Source organism: Vulpes lagopus, chromosome 4, assembly GCF_018345385.1.
Source record: "Vulpes lagopus strain Blue_001 chromosome 4, ASM1834538v1, whole genome shotgun sequence".
In the NCBI taxonomy this organism is placed as follows: Eukaryota; Metazoa; Chordata; class Mammalia; order Carnivora; family Canidae; genus Vulpes; species Vulpes lagopus.
This window is the reverse complement of record NC_054827.1, coordinates 53105221-53123373: the sequence shown is the minus strand read 5'-3', so window position 1 is coordinate 53123373 and position 18153 is coordinate 53105221. Positions and strand designations below refer to the sequence as shown.

The window sequence follows — 18153 nt, the reverse complement described above, 5'->3', positions numbered from 1 at the left end:
TGAGGGAGTCTATGACTAAGGTAATTGATACAGTTTGGAATTACGAGTTTTGTTTTGTTTGAGTTGGAAGGTCAAGTTAAGAGGCATATAGGCCCTAGTATAAGGTCTATCAACTTTATTCAGAAGAGTGCAGTTTGTGGGAAGATTCGAAAAGGCAAATGAAACTAACTGATAAATCTTTGTCCCTCATGTGGAACCCTGTCAGGCCAGCCACACAACAGTACAGGTGTGGTGTTAGGTCAGGCCATGCAGATGTGTTCATAGTAGGGGGTAGACATTCTTGTGTAGTTAGAACCTTAAACCACAGATGCTGGAGTTCCTGAGCGCTGGAGAAGTTCATAATGTATTTGACTATAGAAGTGATCCTCAAACTACTTGGTCTCAAAATTGCTTTCTTTACAGGTGCATCTAGGTGGCTCAGTTGGTTAAGCATCTGACTCTTCATTTCTGCTCAAGTCATGATCTCAGGGTTGTGGGACTGAGTCCCCCATTGGGCTCCACGTTCAGTTTGGTATCTGCTTGTCTCTCTCCCTCTGCTCCTCCCTCCACAGATGCATTCTCTCTCTCAAATAAGAAAATAAAATCTTAAAAAAAAAACTTTACTTTTAAATTTAGTGAAGATTCTGCTTTGGATTTGTTTAGGTGGCTTATATCTGCTAATATGTACTGCATTCCAAATTAAACTTGAGGCATTTGTAAACTACTTTGTAAAATATTTATTTCTTTATTCATTAAAAATAACAATATATCAACTACATGTTTACATAAATAATACATTTTTATGAAAAACAACTATATTTTCAAAGCATAAAATAGTGAAAAGAATGATATTTTATATTTTGTAAATCTGGTGAATGTCTATCTTAGAAACAGCTAGATCCTTGTATCTGTTTTTATATTCATCTATTGTGACACCATACAGCATAAAGTCTCTGGAAAATGCCACTGTCTACAAATAGAGAATGAGAAAAAAAAGGAATACAAGAACATAGTATTATGAAAATATATTTGACCTTGTGAACCCCAGAAAGAGTTCCGTGGCCTTCCACGAGTCTCCAAACTACATTTAGAGAATACTGTTCTAGGGTTAAGCCTTCAATACCATTCAGCTGGCTATATTTGGTTATGACCATGAGTCTACTTATGGGGTCTGGATGATCTATGAAAGTAACAGACCAAGGATAAATAGTAAATTTGGATATGAAAGACCAAGAACATGCTCAAAGTCCTAACACAGGAGAGTTCACAGTGAAGTAATAATGGAAAAACTGGCAGATAAGAAAAAAGTAAACAAGATTATAAGTCAATTAAAAGTAAATAAGAACTCTGATCCCAGGGTAGAGACTATCTCTTCTAAGCCATATCTTTAGATATTCATCGCCATCTGGGTGATATCTGGTCTAGAGAAGAGTTAGAGATTTGTAAATGAATCCAGGCTTTCAGGGTAACAGCAAGGGCCTAAGATTATCTCTTAAGTAAAATTAACTGTAATTTCCTGGAAGTGCTTTTAATGTCTGTAAATAAAAGAACTTATCAAATTTATATTAAGAGTATCAGTAATATCTATGGAAGTAGTGGTTGCGAAGTTTAGGAAGTTAGGTTTTTAACATCTATAATCACATTTTTATTTCCTATGATAATAAAGGTAACATCTAATATTTTTAATTTAATTGTTTTAGTTCCTGGCATCCAAGTATGTACAAAATCTACAATAGTAGCACTTTCCATATCTATAGTTACAGCTAGGATTGCTTTAGAAGCAATAATACTTTCAGGATATGTGATAGTGAATTGCTATACTGGTAGACATGGCATGTGGAAAAGTCATAGAAAAATAAAGCATGATTTTAACATTACTAGTTAAATAATTTACTATAATATTAATAATTGTTGCTACAGGGGCCATGTGAGTGCCACATATCATCAGTATTCCAGGGACAATATCATGTCCTGTAACCCAAGAATAAGTTAGGTTACTTCAATAACTATATCTAAAGCAATAGTATTTATGGAGCCTCATATGGTATTGTCTGAGATACCAAACACATCTGTGAAATCTCTAGCAAGGATACATAAAATATCTAGTTTAATTGATAGGGCTATAGGGGTTATCATTTTTAAAATAAGAGTATATATTCTGGCTGCAAAATAAGTATTCACATCTTCTTTAATTACATTTAGAAATGTAGTCATGGATACATCTTTAGACCTATCTGCCACACCGATAGTGCTTGGAGTAGCCATATCTATAAAAGCTAGTGTTAATATCTGTGAAGATTTATGTAGCATAAGATCATGTATCTGCTAATTGATTTTTTATATCTGTTGTTTTAAAGAGATGTCTGTAGTAATTTTCCTGCTTTGAGTATTAATCACGGAACTAGAGTAGCATTTGTGACATTTGCAATATAAGTAGATACAGTAGCAGGAGCATTCATTGTTGTTCTACCAAGAATGGTAGTATTTAAAGCAGATGTGGTGATATTTGTAATATCTGTGGTAGCATTAGTTGCAGTAATAGGTAAATAACTAACTGTAGAGTTTGTTGTTACCTGATGGTGAGCTACTGCATCTAGAAGATCAGTCATTAATGCTCTTCTATCTAAGGTTATTGTGGTGTTTGAAATAGAAACGTAGGTAGTGTTACCTGGAACACTGCTAGACTTATCTGTATCAGTAATATTTACTGCATGCCCTGTACCATTTAGAGAACTGGTGGTGGGGATAGCTGTGGTATTAGTGCTAGTAGTGTAAATATCTGTAGAAGGAGTGGACACTGTGGGAATAGTATTACTAGTACTATTACCACCAGAAATTGTAGGGGAAGGAGAACTGGTAATAGAAGTATGGTTGCCAGTGCCAGCAACATCAGTACTTCTAGGAGAAGTGGTTACCATAGAAATGGTAGTATCCATAGTATAAGTACGTGCAGAAAAAGTAGTCATAATAGTTAAACTATTGCTGGTACTATCAGCATCACTATTTGTAGAAGGAATAGTTGTAATTGGAACAGTACTTTTGGTACTAGTTATATCAATACTTGTTGGAGAAAGAGCAGTGGTCATTAGAACAGTAGTATTGGTGCTAGCATTAGTATTAGTTGTTGGGAAAGGAGTGGTTATGATAGGAAGAGTAGTATTAGTGTTAGCAGTAGTATTAGTGTTAGCAGTAGTATTTATAGGCGAAAGCATAGTGGTATTAGTAACAGCAGTACTAGTTGTAACTTCAGTAGTGTTTGCTGGAAAGGGAGTGCTTGTGATAGGAAGGATAGTACTAGTGCTAGCAATAGCGGTACTTGCAGGAGAAGGTGTACTGGTATCAGGAAGAGTAGGACTAGTTGTCAGTGAAGAAGCACTAGTTGGGAAAGGAGTGTCTGTTACAGGAAGAGTACTTTTACTCTCAGTAGTGCCTGTAGGGGAAGGCATAGTGGTATTAGGAACAGCGGGACTGCTTGTAACTTCAGTAGTACTGATTGGGAAAGATGTAGTGGTATTAGGAACAGTAGGACTAGTTGTAAACTCAGTAGTACTTATTGGGAAAACAGTGGTTGTGATAGGAAAAGCAGTACTAGTATTAGCAGTACTAGTGGTAGTAGTAGTGGTATTAGGAACAGTAGGACTGGTTGTAACTTCAGCAGTACTGATTGGGAAAGATGTGGTGGTATTAGGAACAGTAGGACTGGTTGTAACTTCAGCAGTACTGATTGGGAAAGATGTGGTGGTATTAGGAACAGTAGGACTAGTAGTAAACTCAGTAGTACTTATTGGGAAAACAGTGGTGGTGATGGGAAAAGCAGTACTAGTATTAGCAGTACTAGTGGTAGTAGTAGTGGTATTAGGAACAGTAGGACTGGTTGTAACTTCAGCAGTACTGATTGGGAAAGATGTGGTAGTATTAGGAACAGTAGGACTAGTAGTAAACTCAGTAGTACTTATTGGGAAAACAGTGGTGGTGATGGGAAAAGCAGTACTAGTATTAGCAGTACTAGTGGTAGTAGTAGTGGTATTAGGAACAGTAGGACTGGTTGTAACTTCAGCAGTACTGATTGGGAAAGATGTGGTAGTATTAGGAACAGTAGGACTAGTAGTAAACTCAGTAGTACTTATTGGGAAAACAGTGGTGGTGATGGGAAAAGCAGTACTAGTATTAGCAGTACTAGTGGTAGTAGTAGTGGTATTAGGAACAGTAGGACTGGTTGTAACTTCAGCAGTACTGATTGGGAAAGATGTGGTGGTATTAGGAACAGTAGGACTAGTAGTAAACTCAGTAGTACTTATTGGGAAAACAGTGGTGGTGATGGGAAAAGCAGTACTAGTATTAGCAGTACTAGTGGTAGTAGTAGTGGTATTAGGAACAGTAGGACTGGTTGTAACTTCAGCAGTACTGATTGGGAAAGATGTGGTGGTATTAGGAACAGTAGGACTAGTAGTAAACTCAGTAGTACTTATTGGGAAAACAGTGGTGGTGATGGGAAAAGCAGTACTAGTATTAGCAGTACTAGTGGTAGTAGTAGTGGTATTAGGAACAGTAGGACTGGTTGTAACTTCAGCAGTACTGATTGGGAAAGATGTGGTAGTATTAGGAACAGTAGGACTAGTAGTAAACTCAGTAGTACTTATTGGGAAAACAGTGGTGGTGATGGGAAAAGCAGTACTAGTATTAGCAGTACTAGTGGTAGTAGACTCAAAAGTCGTATTCTTAGTAGTAACTGTAGAAGGATGTAGAGAACTTGTTGGGAAAGTACTTGTCATAGGTGTAGTAGAAGCTACTGGGCCACCGTATATCCAGGTAACCTCAGTTAGCTTTTCTAGGCTGATAATCTTGTCAGTCAATTGAATAATCAGCGTCTGCCAGAAAAGAAGAGATAAAATTGGTATTTGAGAACTTCTTACATAACTCTTTTAAGTCATTTTTCAAATTAGAATTTAACAAGAAGCAATGTATTCATTTTTTTTTTCCAGAGTGCAATAAAAAGATATAAAGATTCCTTTTCAGGTCACTGATACCAGACAGATAAATGGGGGGATGTGTTGTGTGTGTGATCCCTGTGTTGGGAATCTGTGTCTCTCCACTTCATCAGGGCACACCACACTGTTTGCTAATATTTTCAGCTTTAAAACCAATGCTTATAAAAATCTCTTTGCCTTGCCTCTAGATTTTAACCTTTCTAAGGGCAGTCCAGTTTCATGTTTTCACCATCCCCATATGCTACAGTTTCCTACAAAGAAGGTCTGCATCAGTAATTACTGGAAGTAATTACTTGCAGTGGGTTGTCTTGAGCTCAACCATCTAGGAAAAACGTGTTAAAGTAGAGAACTAGAAAGGACTAGAGAGAGTGAAGCCATCTGAGTGTTCAGAGGGTCATTTTCCAAAATCCAATTATCAGCAGGGAGGTAACTCTTTCACTGGGTGGAGGGTAGGAACTATACTTAACCCATTTTCACTTGGCTAAATGACCACTACAGTTCGTTGGAGCATACTTAGGACCAGTCTAGTCTTCTAAAGTGGGATACTTTTCCTTCTGTGTTTACTTCTTGGTAATTCTACTGGTAATTTGTCTTCCATGTAGGCGGCTCTGAAAACAGACTCTGCTATAGGGTCTACTAGGGTCTGCTATCTTTGTCGTTCTGTTTTGTTAACCAAATAATTTCATCTCACATCACAAGTGAGAATATTCATTTTGATGATTCCCACAGTAGACTGCCAATTTTCACCAACCTATAAGACCTATCAATTTGACCAGGAACACGAATAATTCCAGGAAGGAGGGAGAAAAATCTCCAATAATTTTAGAGGATTACACTTTCATTTTAGCCTCTGCTGCAGAAACCAATTAAGTTTTGTGACACTAGCCTGAGAGACTAACTTTACTTGACACATGGCACCACTTCTGGGAAGCACATGGAAAGGATTTCACCAGACCATTGATCCTGATCCCTGGACCGCTTTGGGAGGGCCATCGATGCTACACATTTTACAATAGGCTTTAACACTTGCAACTTTTCAGGAAAATACTATTGCACATATCCATAAAATCTTTCAAATATAAGCAAATAAAAGAATGATGATAAAATTAATTCATAACATTCCTTTGAGACATACCTGATAGTCACTCTTGAAATTCATTTCCATGAATTGCTGGTTGTCATAGGTGAAAGTAACTTGTGTCACATTAGTAGAGGTTACCCCCCAGATTTTAATATATCCAACTTTCAGCGGGTTTGAGTCACTCAAATACTTATTGTGTATGGTCTGGATTCTCAATAGATTCTATAAAAAACATGTAAAGAGAAAAATACATTATCCATCTGTTGAGAGACTCTACTTCACATTAAAATATTAAGAAACCTCATATTACTCTTGTGGTGTTAGTTTGCTGTTTTTATTCTTAAATACTTTATGAAGATACACTTCCTGAGTACCTGCTACGATAAACTTGGTAACACCAACATAATGAAAGTTAATTTACCTATATTATTACTAATTCTTGCAAGGATTTTGAAAAGCAAACATCATTATCTCTCTATGGATGAGGAAATTGAGGCTCGGGGTGAAAAGTGAGTAGCTAAATGATACAGATACGGTTGGAATCATGATGTACCTATGTGCATAGCACTGTTAATACAGCGTGAACAAAGAATCACAGCAAACAGTCCCTAGACTAAGAACAGTTTGCAACAAATATAGGGATTTGACTAAATCATCAACTATTTAAGTACCAACACAAGGGTTAAAGTAACGTGAGGTAAGTAGTACTTTGCGACCAACTGAAAATCATAGTGAATATTTGTTATGGGTTGTAAGAGAAAGGAGAAATCTCTACGGAATAGTACGATCAAGGAAGGACTTAGGAAAGACATGGGAATTCAGGAAGCCTGGAAGGGTAGATGGATTTAGAAAGGTGAAATGAATGAGGAAGGGGATGGGGGCAGGGACATGTTGAAGAAAAAGAAACGCTTGTTGAGTGCAAGAGCTCCAGGAGCTGGTGCTGAGCAAATGAAGTAAGACTGGTTAAGATGTAAGAGAGGATGAGGAATACCAGGACTACTGCATGCAATGCATCAAGGAGACAAACTCCTTGACTCTCATGGCAACAGTAGAAAGAAAAAGAAATCTCTTCAATTGGAGAATTAATTAGCTTTGAGACTGACTGCATAAACAGAATCTCAAGGGAAAATGAAGACCAAGGGACATAACTTGAAATAATTGGGTGTCTGAGGCCAGTGCTTACTGATTTGGGAGAGCCTACTGTTAAATTGCCTGGAATCTTCCAAGCCAGTTGATTGTCTGAAATTGGTAAAATGGTGAAGATTTACATCACAGGAATTAGCAAATGCTACAAATCAGCTCCAAGCCTCCAAGTCCCCATCCTATCCCTCACACCATTGATAATTTCCCCCAGAGAAAGTTAGAAGCTTTCTTTCATGTCAAGCCTCTGATCTTTAGGGAGAAAAATGCCATCAAATATCATGTGGAAACAAGAATTCATTTATCACATCTTTGGAGAATAACAGATGAATAGATGAATGGAGTTTTAGAGTTTGAGACTAAGGGAAATGTAATGCTTTATAATAAAGAAACAGATTACACAGGGGAGGTGTCTTCCCTTGGTTCAGCAATTGGTTAACAGTACAAATATAACTAAAATCCAGGACTTCTAAATCAATAGTTTCATTTAAAAAACAACATCTTGAGAGGAAAAATATGTAGTCTTCAACTTTTCTTAAGTTAGGAACAGAATTTATGCATTTAATTAGTATACAAAGTCTTGCATTTAGTTTCAAAAAAGGCAACTGCAAGATGGAGAGAGCATGACCTGACAATCATGTATATGAAGACAATTTGAAAGTTTTAGCTGACCATGAGATTTATAACATCTAATACATGTGTTTAAAAAATTAACACAATGTGTGGCAATAACAGTAAGAAAATAGAGTATAGCTAAAAAGAGGTAATAGTTGGGCAATGAACTATTTATTGTTTCATATCACTGATGTTTTGAGGTTGCCTGTTTTGCAGTATTAAGTTCATGCCATCCTACAGAAATATAAGGCAAACCATATATGTAATTTTAAATGTTCTCATAGCCACATTTTTTAAAAAAATAAAAGGAAACAGGAGAAATTGATTTGAAAATACATTTTATTTAACACAATATATCCAAAACATTATTTTTACATGTATTCAATATAAAAATACTAATGAGGTATTTTACAATCTTTCCAATTAGGCTAGTCACATTTCCAGTGCTCAAAAGTCACGTGGGGCACCTGGGTGGCTCAGTTGATTAAATGTCCAACTCTTAGTTTCTGCTCAGGTCATGATCTCAGAGTCATGAGATAGAGCCCCACATCACCCTCCACAGAGGGTACTGAGTCTGCTTAAGATTCTCTCTCTCCTTTTCTTCCTGCCCAACTCTTCTTGTGTATACCCATGCAGGTGCCCGTGAACATGCTCCCCTCTCTCTCTCTCCCAAGAAAAAAGTCACATGTGGCTAGTAGCTATCATACTGGTTAATGCAGCTCTAAGATATTCTTTCAATCCTGGGTATCAGGTTTTAAGAGGAATCTAGACTAACTGTGGTCCAAACAGAATAATCAGGTCTGGAAACTCACATAAGCACAAAGCAGAAGAAGTGAAAAGTTAGCCTGCAGATGTATAATTCCAAAATAAGACAGAAAGTATATATGACAGACATCCTCAAATACCTCAAATAACTGAAGCACTCTTATGCAGAAAAGAAACCCAATAGATTTGTGTTATATATTCCTTAAATGCAAATCAATAGGTAAAAATTATAGAGAAGCAAATTCTAGATTTGACAGAGTGATCCTCCTAGTCTGAGAATGAATATCAGTTATCTGTGGGGTCATTTAACATGACTTGTAGTTGGGTTGTATAATTTTCTCCAATTATTCACTCCTGCTATTCATACCCTTTTCCTTGTAATTTTGGCAATGCCCTCCCTTTCTGGATGGGGTTTTCTATCCCACCTTTGCCTTTGGGCTTGGCCATCTGCCTTTCCCTTCCTAATAGGATGTTAGTCAACTTACTGCCAATTGGAGATTTTAAAAAGTGCTCAAGCATTTCCACTTCTGATTTTGCCCTCTACCTCATAAAAAAGGTCCTGCCCATACCTGCCCATAAGGCCATCTTAGATCATTTTAATATAAGGACTGGCTTGCAAAATTCCAGGCAATTTAATGGTAGAGTCTCCTGAATCAATAAGAGCTAGCTTCAGCACATCCATTTACTTCAAGTTATTTCCTCTTTTCTTCATTTTCCCCTGATTCTGCTTGCAATCAATCTCAAAGTCTTGTTAATTCTCCACAATACCAAGTGAATATTTCTTTTTCTTAGATCATCAAGGAGCCAGCTGCCAGGTATGTGAGTGAGTACAGTAAAGATCATCCAAGCAGCCAAACAGTCAAGTGATTGCAAGCTAGCCAAGATCAGCCAAGTGCAGACAAGATCATCTGAACACTATAAACTCATGGACTAAATAAGAATTTATTGTTACAAGCTGTTGAAGTTTTGAGGTTGTTTATTATACACCATTATTGTGCAATAGATAAGTGATCTAGCATTTATCCTACAAAATATTGTCAGCCAGAAAATGCTGTCTCATCCCCAGAAAACATGTCATACATTTAAAGACTCATTTTTTCACTGGCACTATATGAATTATAAATTTTCTTTTTATAAGACTGATAGATACCAGATAATTGTCAAAATAAGGACTGTTCCTCCCTTATATTAACGTCAAAAGACCCAATTTATAAATGTAAAGGTAGGAAGTTCCTCCTACTAAGATGTGGGATTTTATTTTGATACAGTTAAGTGATAATGTTTAACCTGTAGCTAACTGGGAATGGATTTATAAAATTCAATATATTTTATTGAATAAATTAAGACTATTTGTCTTACCTGAGTTGCTGTAAAGTTTGCCAAGAAATAGTTTCCATTTTCATAGGTATCTGCAAACAAGAAAAAAGAATGAGCAACTACTCATTGCTTCAATGGTAGCAGATAATCTTGTATACAGTAAAGGGGTCACAGTTACTGATTAGGATAATCATGATCTCTCTGAGGAACACTAAGGATAGTAGTCAAGTCAAGGATAGTAGTCACTAAGGATAGTACTCTTTCACTCCAGGGTAGTGTGGGGGTGTGCATATGGAAGACAGTTTCAGGCCACAATCAAGATGTTGTAAAACCAGAAAATCTTAGTTGAACTAAGAATAGATACTCCAGATGAGGAAATGTGGAGGCTACTGACTGGTTTTTCCTTTGCCGATGTAGCAAGCGCATAGCCATGAGAGTTGACACAGCTGTGATGATAAAGGCTCAAAGCAGGGGAGAGTGGTTAGGAAGTCAGGCTCTCAAGTCAGATTGACATGGATTCAACTCCCTGCTCCTACCCTTAGTGGCTGTGCAATCTCTGGCAAGTAGCTTAACATTTTATCATCTGTAAAATGAAAATAGTAGCACCTAGCTCATGGCGTGCTTCAGGAGCAGAATAAGTGCTCAAAATGTATCCTTCACTATCATTAGCAAAGTCATCATCATCTTCATTTTCATTATTCTTCTCTCCCTACTCTTAGATCACCCCACCACAGTGCCATAGTTCCCAAGCCCTCCTGCCTATACACAACTTACTCCATCAATTCTTCCTGAGACCCTCTCCATTCCTCCAGGCTCCAATCATGCTCCAGAACACTCCATTCCGACAAACCCTCTACCTGACTCTCTATATCAAGCAACCACCAAATTTCTTTTTTTGTGTGTGTGCCATACTGTCTAAAAAAAGTATCCTCTGCTTGTTATGTCTGTATACTCAACTCGAAATTCAATCCTACATCTCCTGTGTTTCAGTTCCTGTGTTTTTTTAAACACTGAACTCAATCTTTTCAAAGTCACCAGGTGACAGAGTACATTAAACCTAACTATCTCTTCACAATATTCAGGTTTTTCAGACCTCTTTCCCCAAACATCTCCTCCTTGAAATAATCCTTCATAGATATCTACTTTATTCATTCTTCTCATGTGGCTTCTATAACTCCTATTTCTTTCCATCTTTCTTTCCTTTTTCCTTCCTTCCTTCCTTCCTTCCTTCCTTCCTTCCTCCCTCCCTTCCTTCCTTCCTTCTTTCCTTCTTCCTCCCTTCCTCCTTCTTTCCTTCTTTCCCTCCTTCCTTCTCCACACTCAGCATGGACCCAATATGGGGCTTGAACCCATGACCCTGAGATCAAGACCTGAGCTGAGATCAAGAGTTGGATGCTTAACCAACTGAGACACTCAGGTGCGCCTATAACTCCTATTTCTTAAAAGTCAGTTTCATTTCATGCTATGTTCTTGCCCTTATCAACATTCCATCTCTTACCAATATTCCAACATATTCCCTCCATGAACCAATCCTCTTCTTTGCTTTCTATAAATCACCTCCACACTTGCAGAAACAGTATGAAACTCATATTTTGAAATTTAGTCTTGGCTAGAAAATGTAACCTAAGCAAATAGAGACTTTTTTAGCAATTTTAATGAAGAATTTTTAAAGAATGGAATTTTGTTAAATTGGGTAATCTAGGATTATCCTTGAACTAGCTATTAAATCTCCTTATGTAAGGAAAAAATTCACAAATAGTTAGAAACCTATTAACAGAAAATTTAAGTTAAAATTATACTTACACTGTATATTGGTGTTTCAAATTTTGAATTTCTAAGTCTGGTGAAAAGGAGCAGAGAGCCTCTCTATAGAAGCTAAAAATCAGGGACTATTGATTTTTTAACCTTGAGAGTACATTTGTTGAAGTAAACTAGAACTTTACAGAAAATTGTTTTCCCCCTACATTTTTGAAATACATTGTTCATGGGAGCTGATTTTTAAGACTACACTAACTGTGGTGTTATTAACCCACTATGGCATGAATCATCTAGTCTTAATTAGCTCAAGCTGTATAAAAGGACTCTAGATTCCCTTAAATCAGTGATTTTCAACCAGTAGTGATTTTGCTTATGGGACACCTGGCAATAGCTAGAAACACATTTTACTGTTACATCTTAGGATTAGAGAGAGTGCTTTTGGCATTTGAGGGATATTGCTAAACATCTGGTAATTAACAGCCAGCCAGCACAAGTAAAAAAAATTATCGAGCCCAAAATGTGAGTACTATCAATCACATGTCTGATAAGGGACTCGTATCTAGAACATCTGAAAACACAATTCAATAATAAAAAAGAAAATCTTTTTTTTAATAAATTGATTTTTTATTGGTGTTCAATTTACCAACATACAGAATAACACCCAGTGAAAAAAGACAATCTGATGTAAAAATTGGCACAGAATGTGAACGGACATTTCTCCAAAGACGTATGAATGGTCAGTAAGTACATGAAAAGATGTTCAATGGGATTAGTTATCCAAAAAAATGGGATTAGTTATCACAGAAATGCAAATCAGGTGAAGCCACAATGACATATTACTTGACACCCACTAGAATGACTATAATCAAAAAGACAATAAAAATGTTGATAAGGATGTGGAGCAACTGGATCCCACATGCACTACTGAAGGAATGTAAAATAGTACAGCCTCTTTGTAAAAGAAGCTGGGAGTTCCCAAAAAGGAAACAGAGTTACTATATAAAGTGGAAATTTCACTCTTAGGTATGCACCCCAGAGAAGTAAGGAAGTATGTGATTACAAAAACTTGTACATAGATGTTCATAGCAGCATTTTTCCTAATAGCCAAAAAGTGGAAACAACCCAAATGTCACAGCTGATAAATGGATAAACAAAAGGTGGTATGTTCATACAATGCCATACTATTCAGTCACATAAAAGAAATGAAGTATAGATACATGCTACAACATGATGGGACCTTAAAAATGTAATGCTAATCCATTCCTGATCAAAACTCTTCAGAGTCTAGGGATAGAGGGAACTTTCCTTGACATCTTAAAAGCCATCTACGAAAAGCCCACAGCAAATATCATTCTCAATGGGGAAGCACTGGGAGCCTTTCCCCTAAGATCAGGAACAAGACAGGGATGTCCACTCTCACCACTGCTGTTCAACAGAGTTCTGGAAGTCCTCGCCTCAGCAATCAGACAACAAAAAGACACTAAAGGCATTCAAGTTGGCAAAGAAGAAGTCAAACTCTCCCTCTTCGCCGATGACATGATACTCTACATAGAAAACCCAAAAGCCTCCACCCCAAGATTGCTAGAACTCATACAGCAATTTGGTAGCGTGGCAGGATACCAAATCAATGCCCAGAAATCAATGGCATTTCTATACACTAACAATGAGACTAAAGAAAGAGAAATTAAGGAGTCAATCCCATTTACAATTGCACCCAGAGCATATGACACCTAGGAATAAACCTAACCAAAGAGGTAAAGGATCTATACCCTAAAAACTATAGAACACTTCTGAAAGAAATTGAGGAAGACACAAAGAGAAGGAAAAATATTCCATGCTCATGGATTGGCAGAATTAATATTGTGAAAATGTCAATGTTACCCAGGGCAATTTACACGTTTAATGCAATCCCTAACAAAATACCATGGACTTTCTTCAGAGAGTTAGAACAAATTATTTTAAGATTTGTGTGGAATCAGAAAAGACCCCGAATAGCCAGGGGAATTTTAAAAAAGAAAACCATAGCTGGGGGCACCACAATGCCAGCTTTCAGGTTGTACTACAAAGCTGTGGTCATCAAGACAGTCTGGTACTGGCACAAAAACAGACACATAGATCAATGGAACAGAATAGAGAACCCAGAAGTGGACCCTGAACTTTATGGTCAACTAATATTCGATAAAGGAGGAAAGACTATCTATTGGAAGAAAGACGGTCTCTTCAATAAATGGTGTTGGGAAAATTGGACATCCACATGCAGAAGAATGAAACTAGACCATTCTCTTACACCAGACACAAAGATAAACTCAAAATGGATGAAAGATCTAAATGTGAGACAAGAGTCCATCAAAATCCTAGAGGAGAACACAGGCAACACCCTTTTTGAACTTGGCCACAGTAACTTCTTGCAAGATACATCCACGAAGGCAAAAGAAACAAAAGCAAAAATGAACTATTGGGACTTCATCAAGATAAGAAGCTTTTGCACAGCAAAGGATACAGTCAACAAAACTAAAAGACAACCTACAGAATGGGAGAAGAGATTTGCAAATGACATATCAGATAAAGGGCTAGTATCCAAGATCTATAAAGAACTTATTAAACTCAACACCAAAGAAACAAACAACCCAATCATGAAATGGGCAAAAGACATGAACAGAAATCTCACAGAGGAAGACATAGACATGGCCAACATGCACATGAGAAAATGCTCTGCAGTCACTTGCCATCAGGGAAATACAAATCAAAAACACAATGAGATCCCACCTCACACCAGTGAGAATGAGGAAAATTAACAAGGCAGAAAACAACAAATGTTGGAGAGGATGCGGAGAAAAGGGAACCCTCCTGCACTGTTGGTGGGAATGTGAACTGGTGCAGCCACTCTGGAAAACTGTGTGGAGGTTCCTCAAAGAGTTAAAAATAGACCTGCCCTACGACCCAGCAATTGCACTGTTGGGGATTTACCCCAAAGATACAGATGCAGTAAGACCGAGACACCTGCACCCCGATGTTTCTAGCAGCAATGTCCACAATAGCCAAACTGTGGAAGGGGCCTCGGTGTCCATCGAAAGATGATGGATAAAGAAGATGTGGTCTATGTACAGAATGGAATATTTTCAGCCATTAGAAACGACAAATACCCACCATTTGCTTCGACGTGGATGGAACTGGAGGGTATTATGCTGAGTGAAGTAAGTCAATCGGAGAAGGACAAACAGTGTATGTTCTCATTCATTTGGGGAATATAAATAATAGTGAAAGGGAATATAAGGGAAGGGAGAAGAACTGTGTGGGAAATATCAGAAAGGGAGACAGAACATAAAGACTCCTAACTCTGGGAAATGAACTAGGGGTGGTGGAAGGGGAGGAGGGCGGGCGGTTGGGGTGAATGGGTGACGAGCACTGAGGGGGACACTTGACAGGATGAGCACTGGGTGTTATTCTGTATGTTGGTAAATTGAACACCAATAAAAAATTAATTTATAAAAATAAAAATAAATAAAACCTCCATTAATGCACTTGACAAAACTAAAATCTATTTCTTGATATCTTGTAATACCCAGTCTGAATTTGGATTTCTTGATTCACTCAAAAATATCTTTTTATTGTTGATTTACTTGAATTAGGATCTAGAAAAGACCATATCTTACACTGCACTGGTGCTTTTAAATCTATAACCAGTTCCCCTCCTCATTCCTCTTTTGGGCTAACATTAAATTGTGTTCCCTCAAAACTCATATTTGAAGCTCTCATCCTCTGTATCTCAGAATGTGACTGTATTTGGAGAAAGAACCTTAAAAAGGTAGTTATGTTAAAATGAGGTCATTAGAGTGAACCCTAGTGTAATCTGACTAATGTCCTTAGAAGAAGAGGAGATTAGAATGCAGGCACCCAGAAGAAAGACCATGTGAGCACACGGGGAAAAGGTGGCCACCCACAAGCCAAGGAGAGGGGGCTGAGGAGACCCACACCTGCCACAACTTGATCTCTGACTTCCAGCCTCCAGAAGTGTAAGAAAATAAAATTCTGTTGTTTAAACAAACAAACAAAAAAAAAAAGTTATGCTAAGTGAAAGAAGCCAGTAATAAAAGGCCACATTTACTCCATTTATGTGATTCCATATGATTCCATTCATATGAAATGCTTAGCATATATAGATGTATAGTCACAGAGTAGTAAATGCCTAGGGCTACATTTCCTGGGGGCTGGAGAGAATGAGGGCAGGGCAAGGGAGGATTGAGGGATGATATCTAAAAGATAGAGGACTTAGGGACACCTGGGCTGCTCAGTGGTTTAGCATCTTCCTTTGGCTCAGGGCGTGATCCTGGAGTCCTGGGATCAAGTCTCACATTGGGCTCCCTGCATGGAACCTGATTCTCCCTCTGCCTGTGTCCCTGCCTCTCTCTGTGTGTCTCTCATGAATAAGTAAATAAAATATTTTTTAAAAAAAAAGGTGGAGGGCTTATTTTGGTGGTAAAGAAAATGTTCCAGAATTGTCTTTGTAATGATTGCACAAATTGGTGAACATACTAAAACCACTGAATTGAAAAAATAAAATAAAATAATAAATAAAATAATAAAATAAAATAAAATACTGAATCGCACACTTAAAAACAGTAAATTATGTGATGTGTGAATAATATCTCAATAAACCTGTTACCAAAAAAGTTAAAGTCAGGCCGAAGAACTAACAAAAATAAAGGGCATTTCTTTTTTATAAAAAAATATATATATATTTTAAAAACCTACCCGATTAATCTCAAACATTAATCCAGTGTGATTTCTACTTGCTATAATACTCTCAGGCTTCTCACTCCACTTGTCATCAGACTTTCTGTCATCACACCCATATTTACAAAGTGTGAGCCCCACCAGGAGACTCCATTAGGCATCTCTGATTCCAAGTGTGCAAATTAATCTCCATATCTCTCATCATTCTTTAACCTGACTTTATTGCTCGTATTCCATATCATGAAAATGAAATTGTTTCCTGCCTAATCACCCTAATTGTATAGCTGGCATGATCCAACAATGCATTGTCCACAGTCACCTTGGCAAGATGTCACTGATGTGATGCAGTGTTGAATCCCTCAGCACAGCCACTAACTCCTTTTGCTACAATTTCTTGCTCACCAAACAAATCCTTGATTAAAATTTTAGCCTTCACATAACTTTAAGGAAAAATATGTACTTCCCAATAAATGGGAACATTCTAGCTCATTAATAAGTATAGTTCTAAAATTTAAAAATTGGCATTGTAGCTTATTATTCTCTTACAAGGTTTAAGTCTGTGACTCTCTTAAAATCTAATTTGGGTGGCCAGTTAACCTCCCTTCTCTGATTTTTGGACTTTCTATTGTCATATTAACCACACTTCTTTGAATGTAATATATCTTGACTAATATATCTTATCTTAAAGGTTTATACTGGAATTTTATTTACCTTACCATATTAATGATATATTCTACTCAACATCCACGTGCCAGGAATTCTTTCTCTATACGAATTAATTTTGTCTACATGAAAGGCTCTATGTGGTAAGTAGGTTTTTGTAGATGTTAAGGATGAGAAAATGCTGGCAAAGAGATGTTAAGCATCCTTCCAAAAGACATATAACCAGTAAATGGCTGAAATGATATCTGAATCCAGAGCTATGGGATGCCACATGCCACATGCCTATCCATGGAGCTTACTTATCAGACTGAACTTTACAGAAACAATCAAGGACTAAGTAAGTTGAACTTTGAAAAAAGTAATATAATTCTTTCATGTCCCACCTGTTAGCCAGGTTCCTCCTCTAAATAAGCAACCAAATCACTTGAAAAATAGCTCTTTTAGATACCATATTAAATGAGTATGGGGTTATAAAGCATTATCCATACACTGAGAAGGAAAATTTAAAGTCCCATCTGTAATATTATTTATTAGGATGCATTTAACAAAATATGTGTATACTGAATGCACTGAAAATTACAAAATGCTCTGAAATAAAGAAGACCTAAGCAATTAAAGATGATAGACAGATGTCCCCAAATTGATTTGCAGAATCAATGCAATTGCACTCAAAATTCTAGCAAGTTTTTTGTTAATTATTATTTGTTAAAACAATTTTGAATCTACCTTCATTAACACAGTGTGATATTGCATAAGTATGGACACAGAGATCCATGCAACAGAACAAATAATCCATGGGATGCCTCGGTTGCTCAGTGGTTGAGCATCTGCCTTTGGCTCAGGGCATGATCCCAGGGTCCTGGGATCCAGTCCCACATCAGGCTCCCTGGAGGGAGCCTATTTCTCCCTCTGCCTTTGTCTCTGCCTCTCTCATGAATAAATAAATAAAAATCTTTCTTAAAAAAAGAACAAATAATCCAAAAATAGACTCTCAGCCATACAAGATCTATTCATAGCTAACAGAAGTGTTAAGGTAACATAACAGGGGAAAAGATTCTGTTTTCAAAAAAGGTGCTGGATCAGTTGGATAAACATATGGGGGAACAAATGAAC

The 18153-nt window shown here is 37.2% G+C and overlaps 1 protein-coding gene across 2 annotated transcripts in view; it reads right to left on the bottom strand.

Moving 5' to 3' along the window:
- Nucleotides 1-732: 732 nt before the first annotated feature.
- The window catches only part of LOC121489170 (probable maltase-glucoamylase 2), a 90350-nt gene continuing 72929 nt past the window's right edge, over nt 733-18153 (bottom strand). For both annotated transcript variants that reach the window (XM_041751801.1, XM_041751802.1), the window contains exons 46-48: nt 9928-9977; nt 6103-6270; nt 733-4847 (exon numbers count right to left, since the gene is read on the bottom strand). In XM_041751801.1, coding sequence (XP_041607735.1) covers nt 2373-4847; nt 6103-6270; nt 9928-9977 — 2693 coding nt within the window. In that variant the 3' untranslated portion in view covers nt 733-2372. The remainder of the gene's footprint in view (nt 4848-6102; nt 6271-9927; nt 9978-18153) is intronic.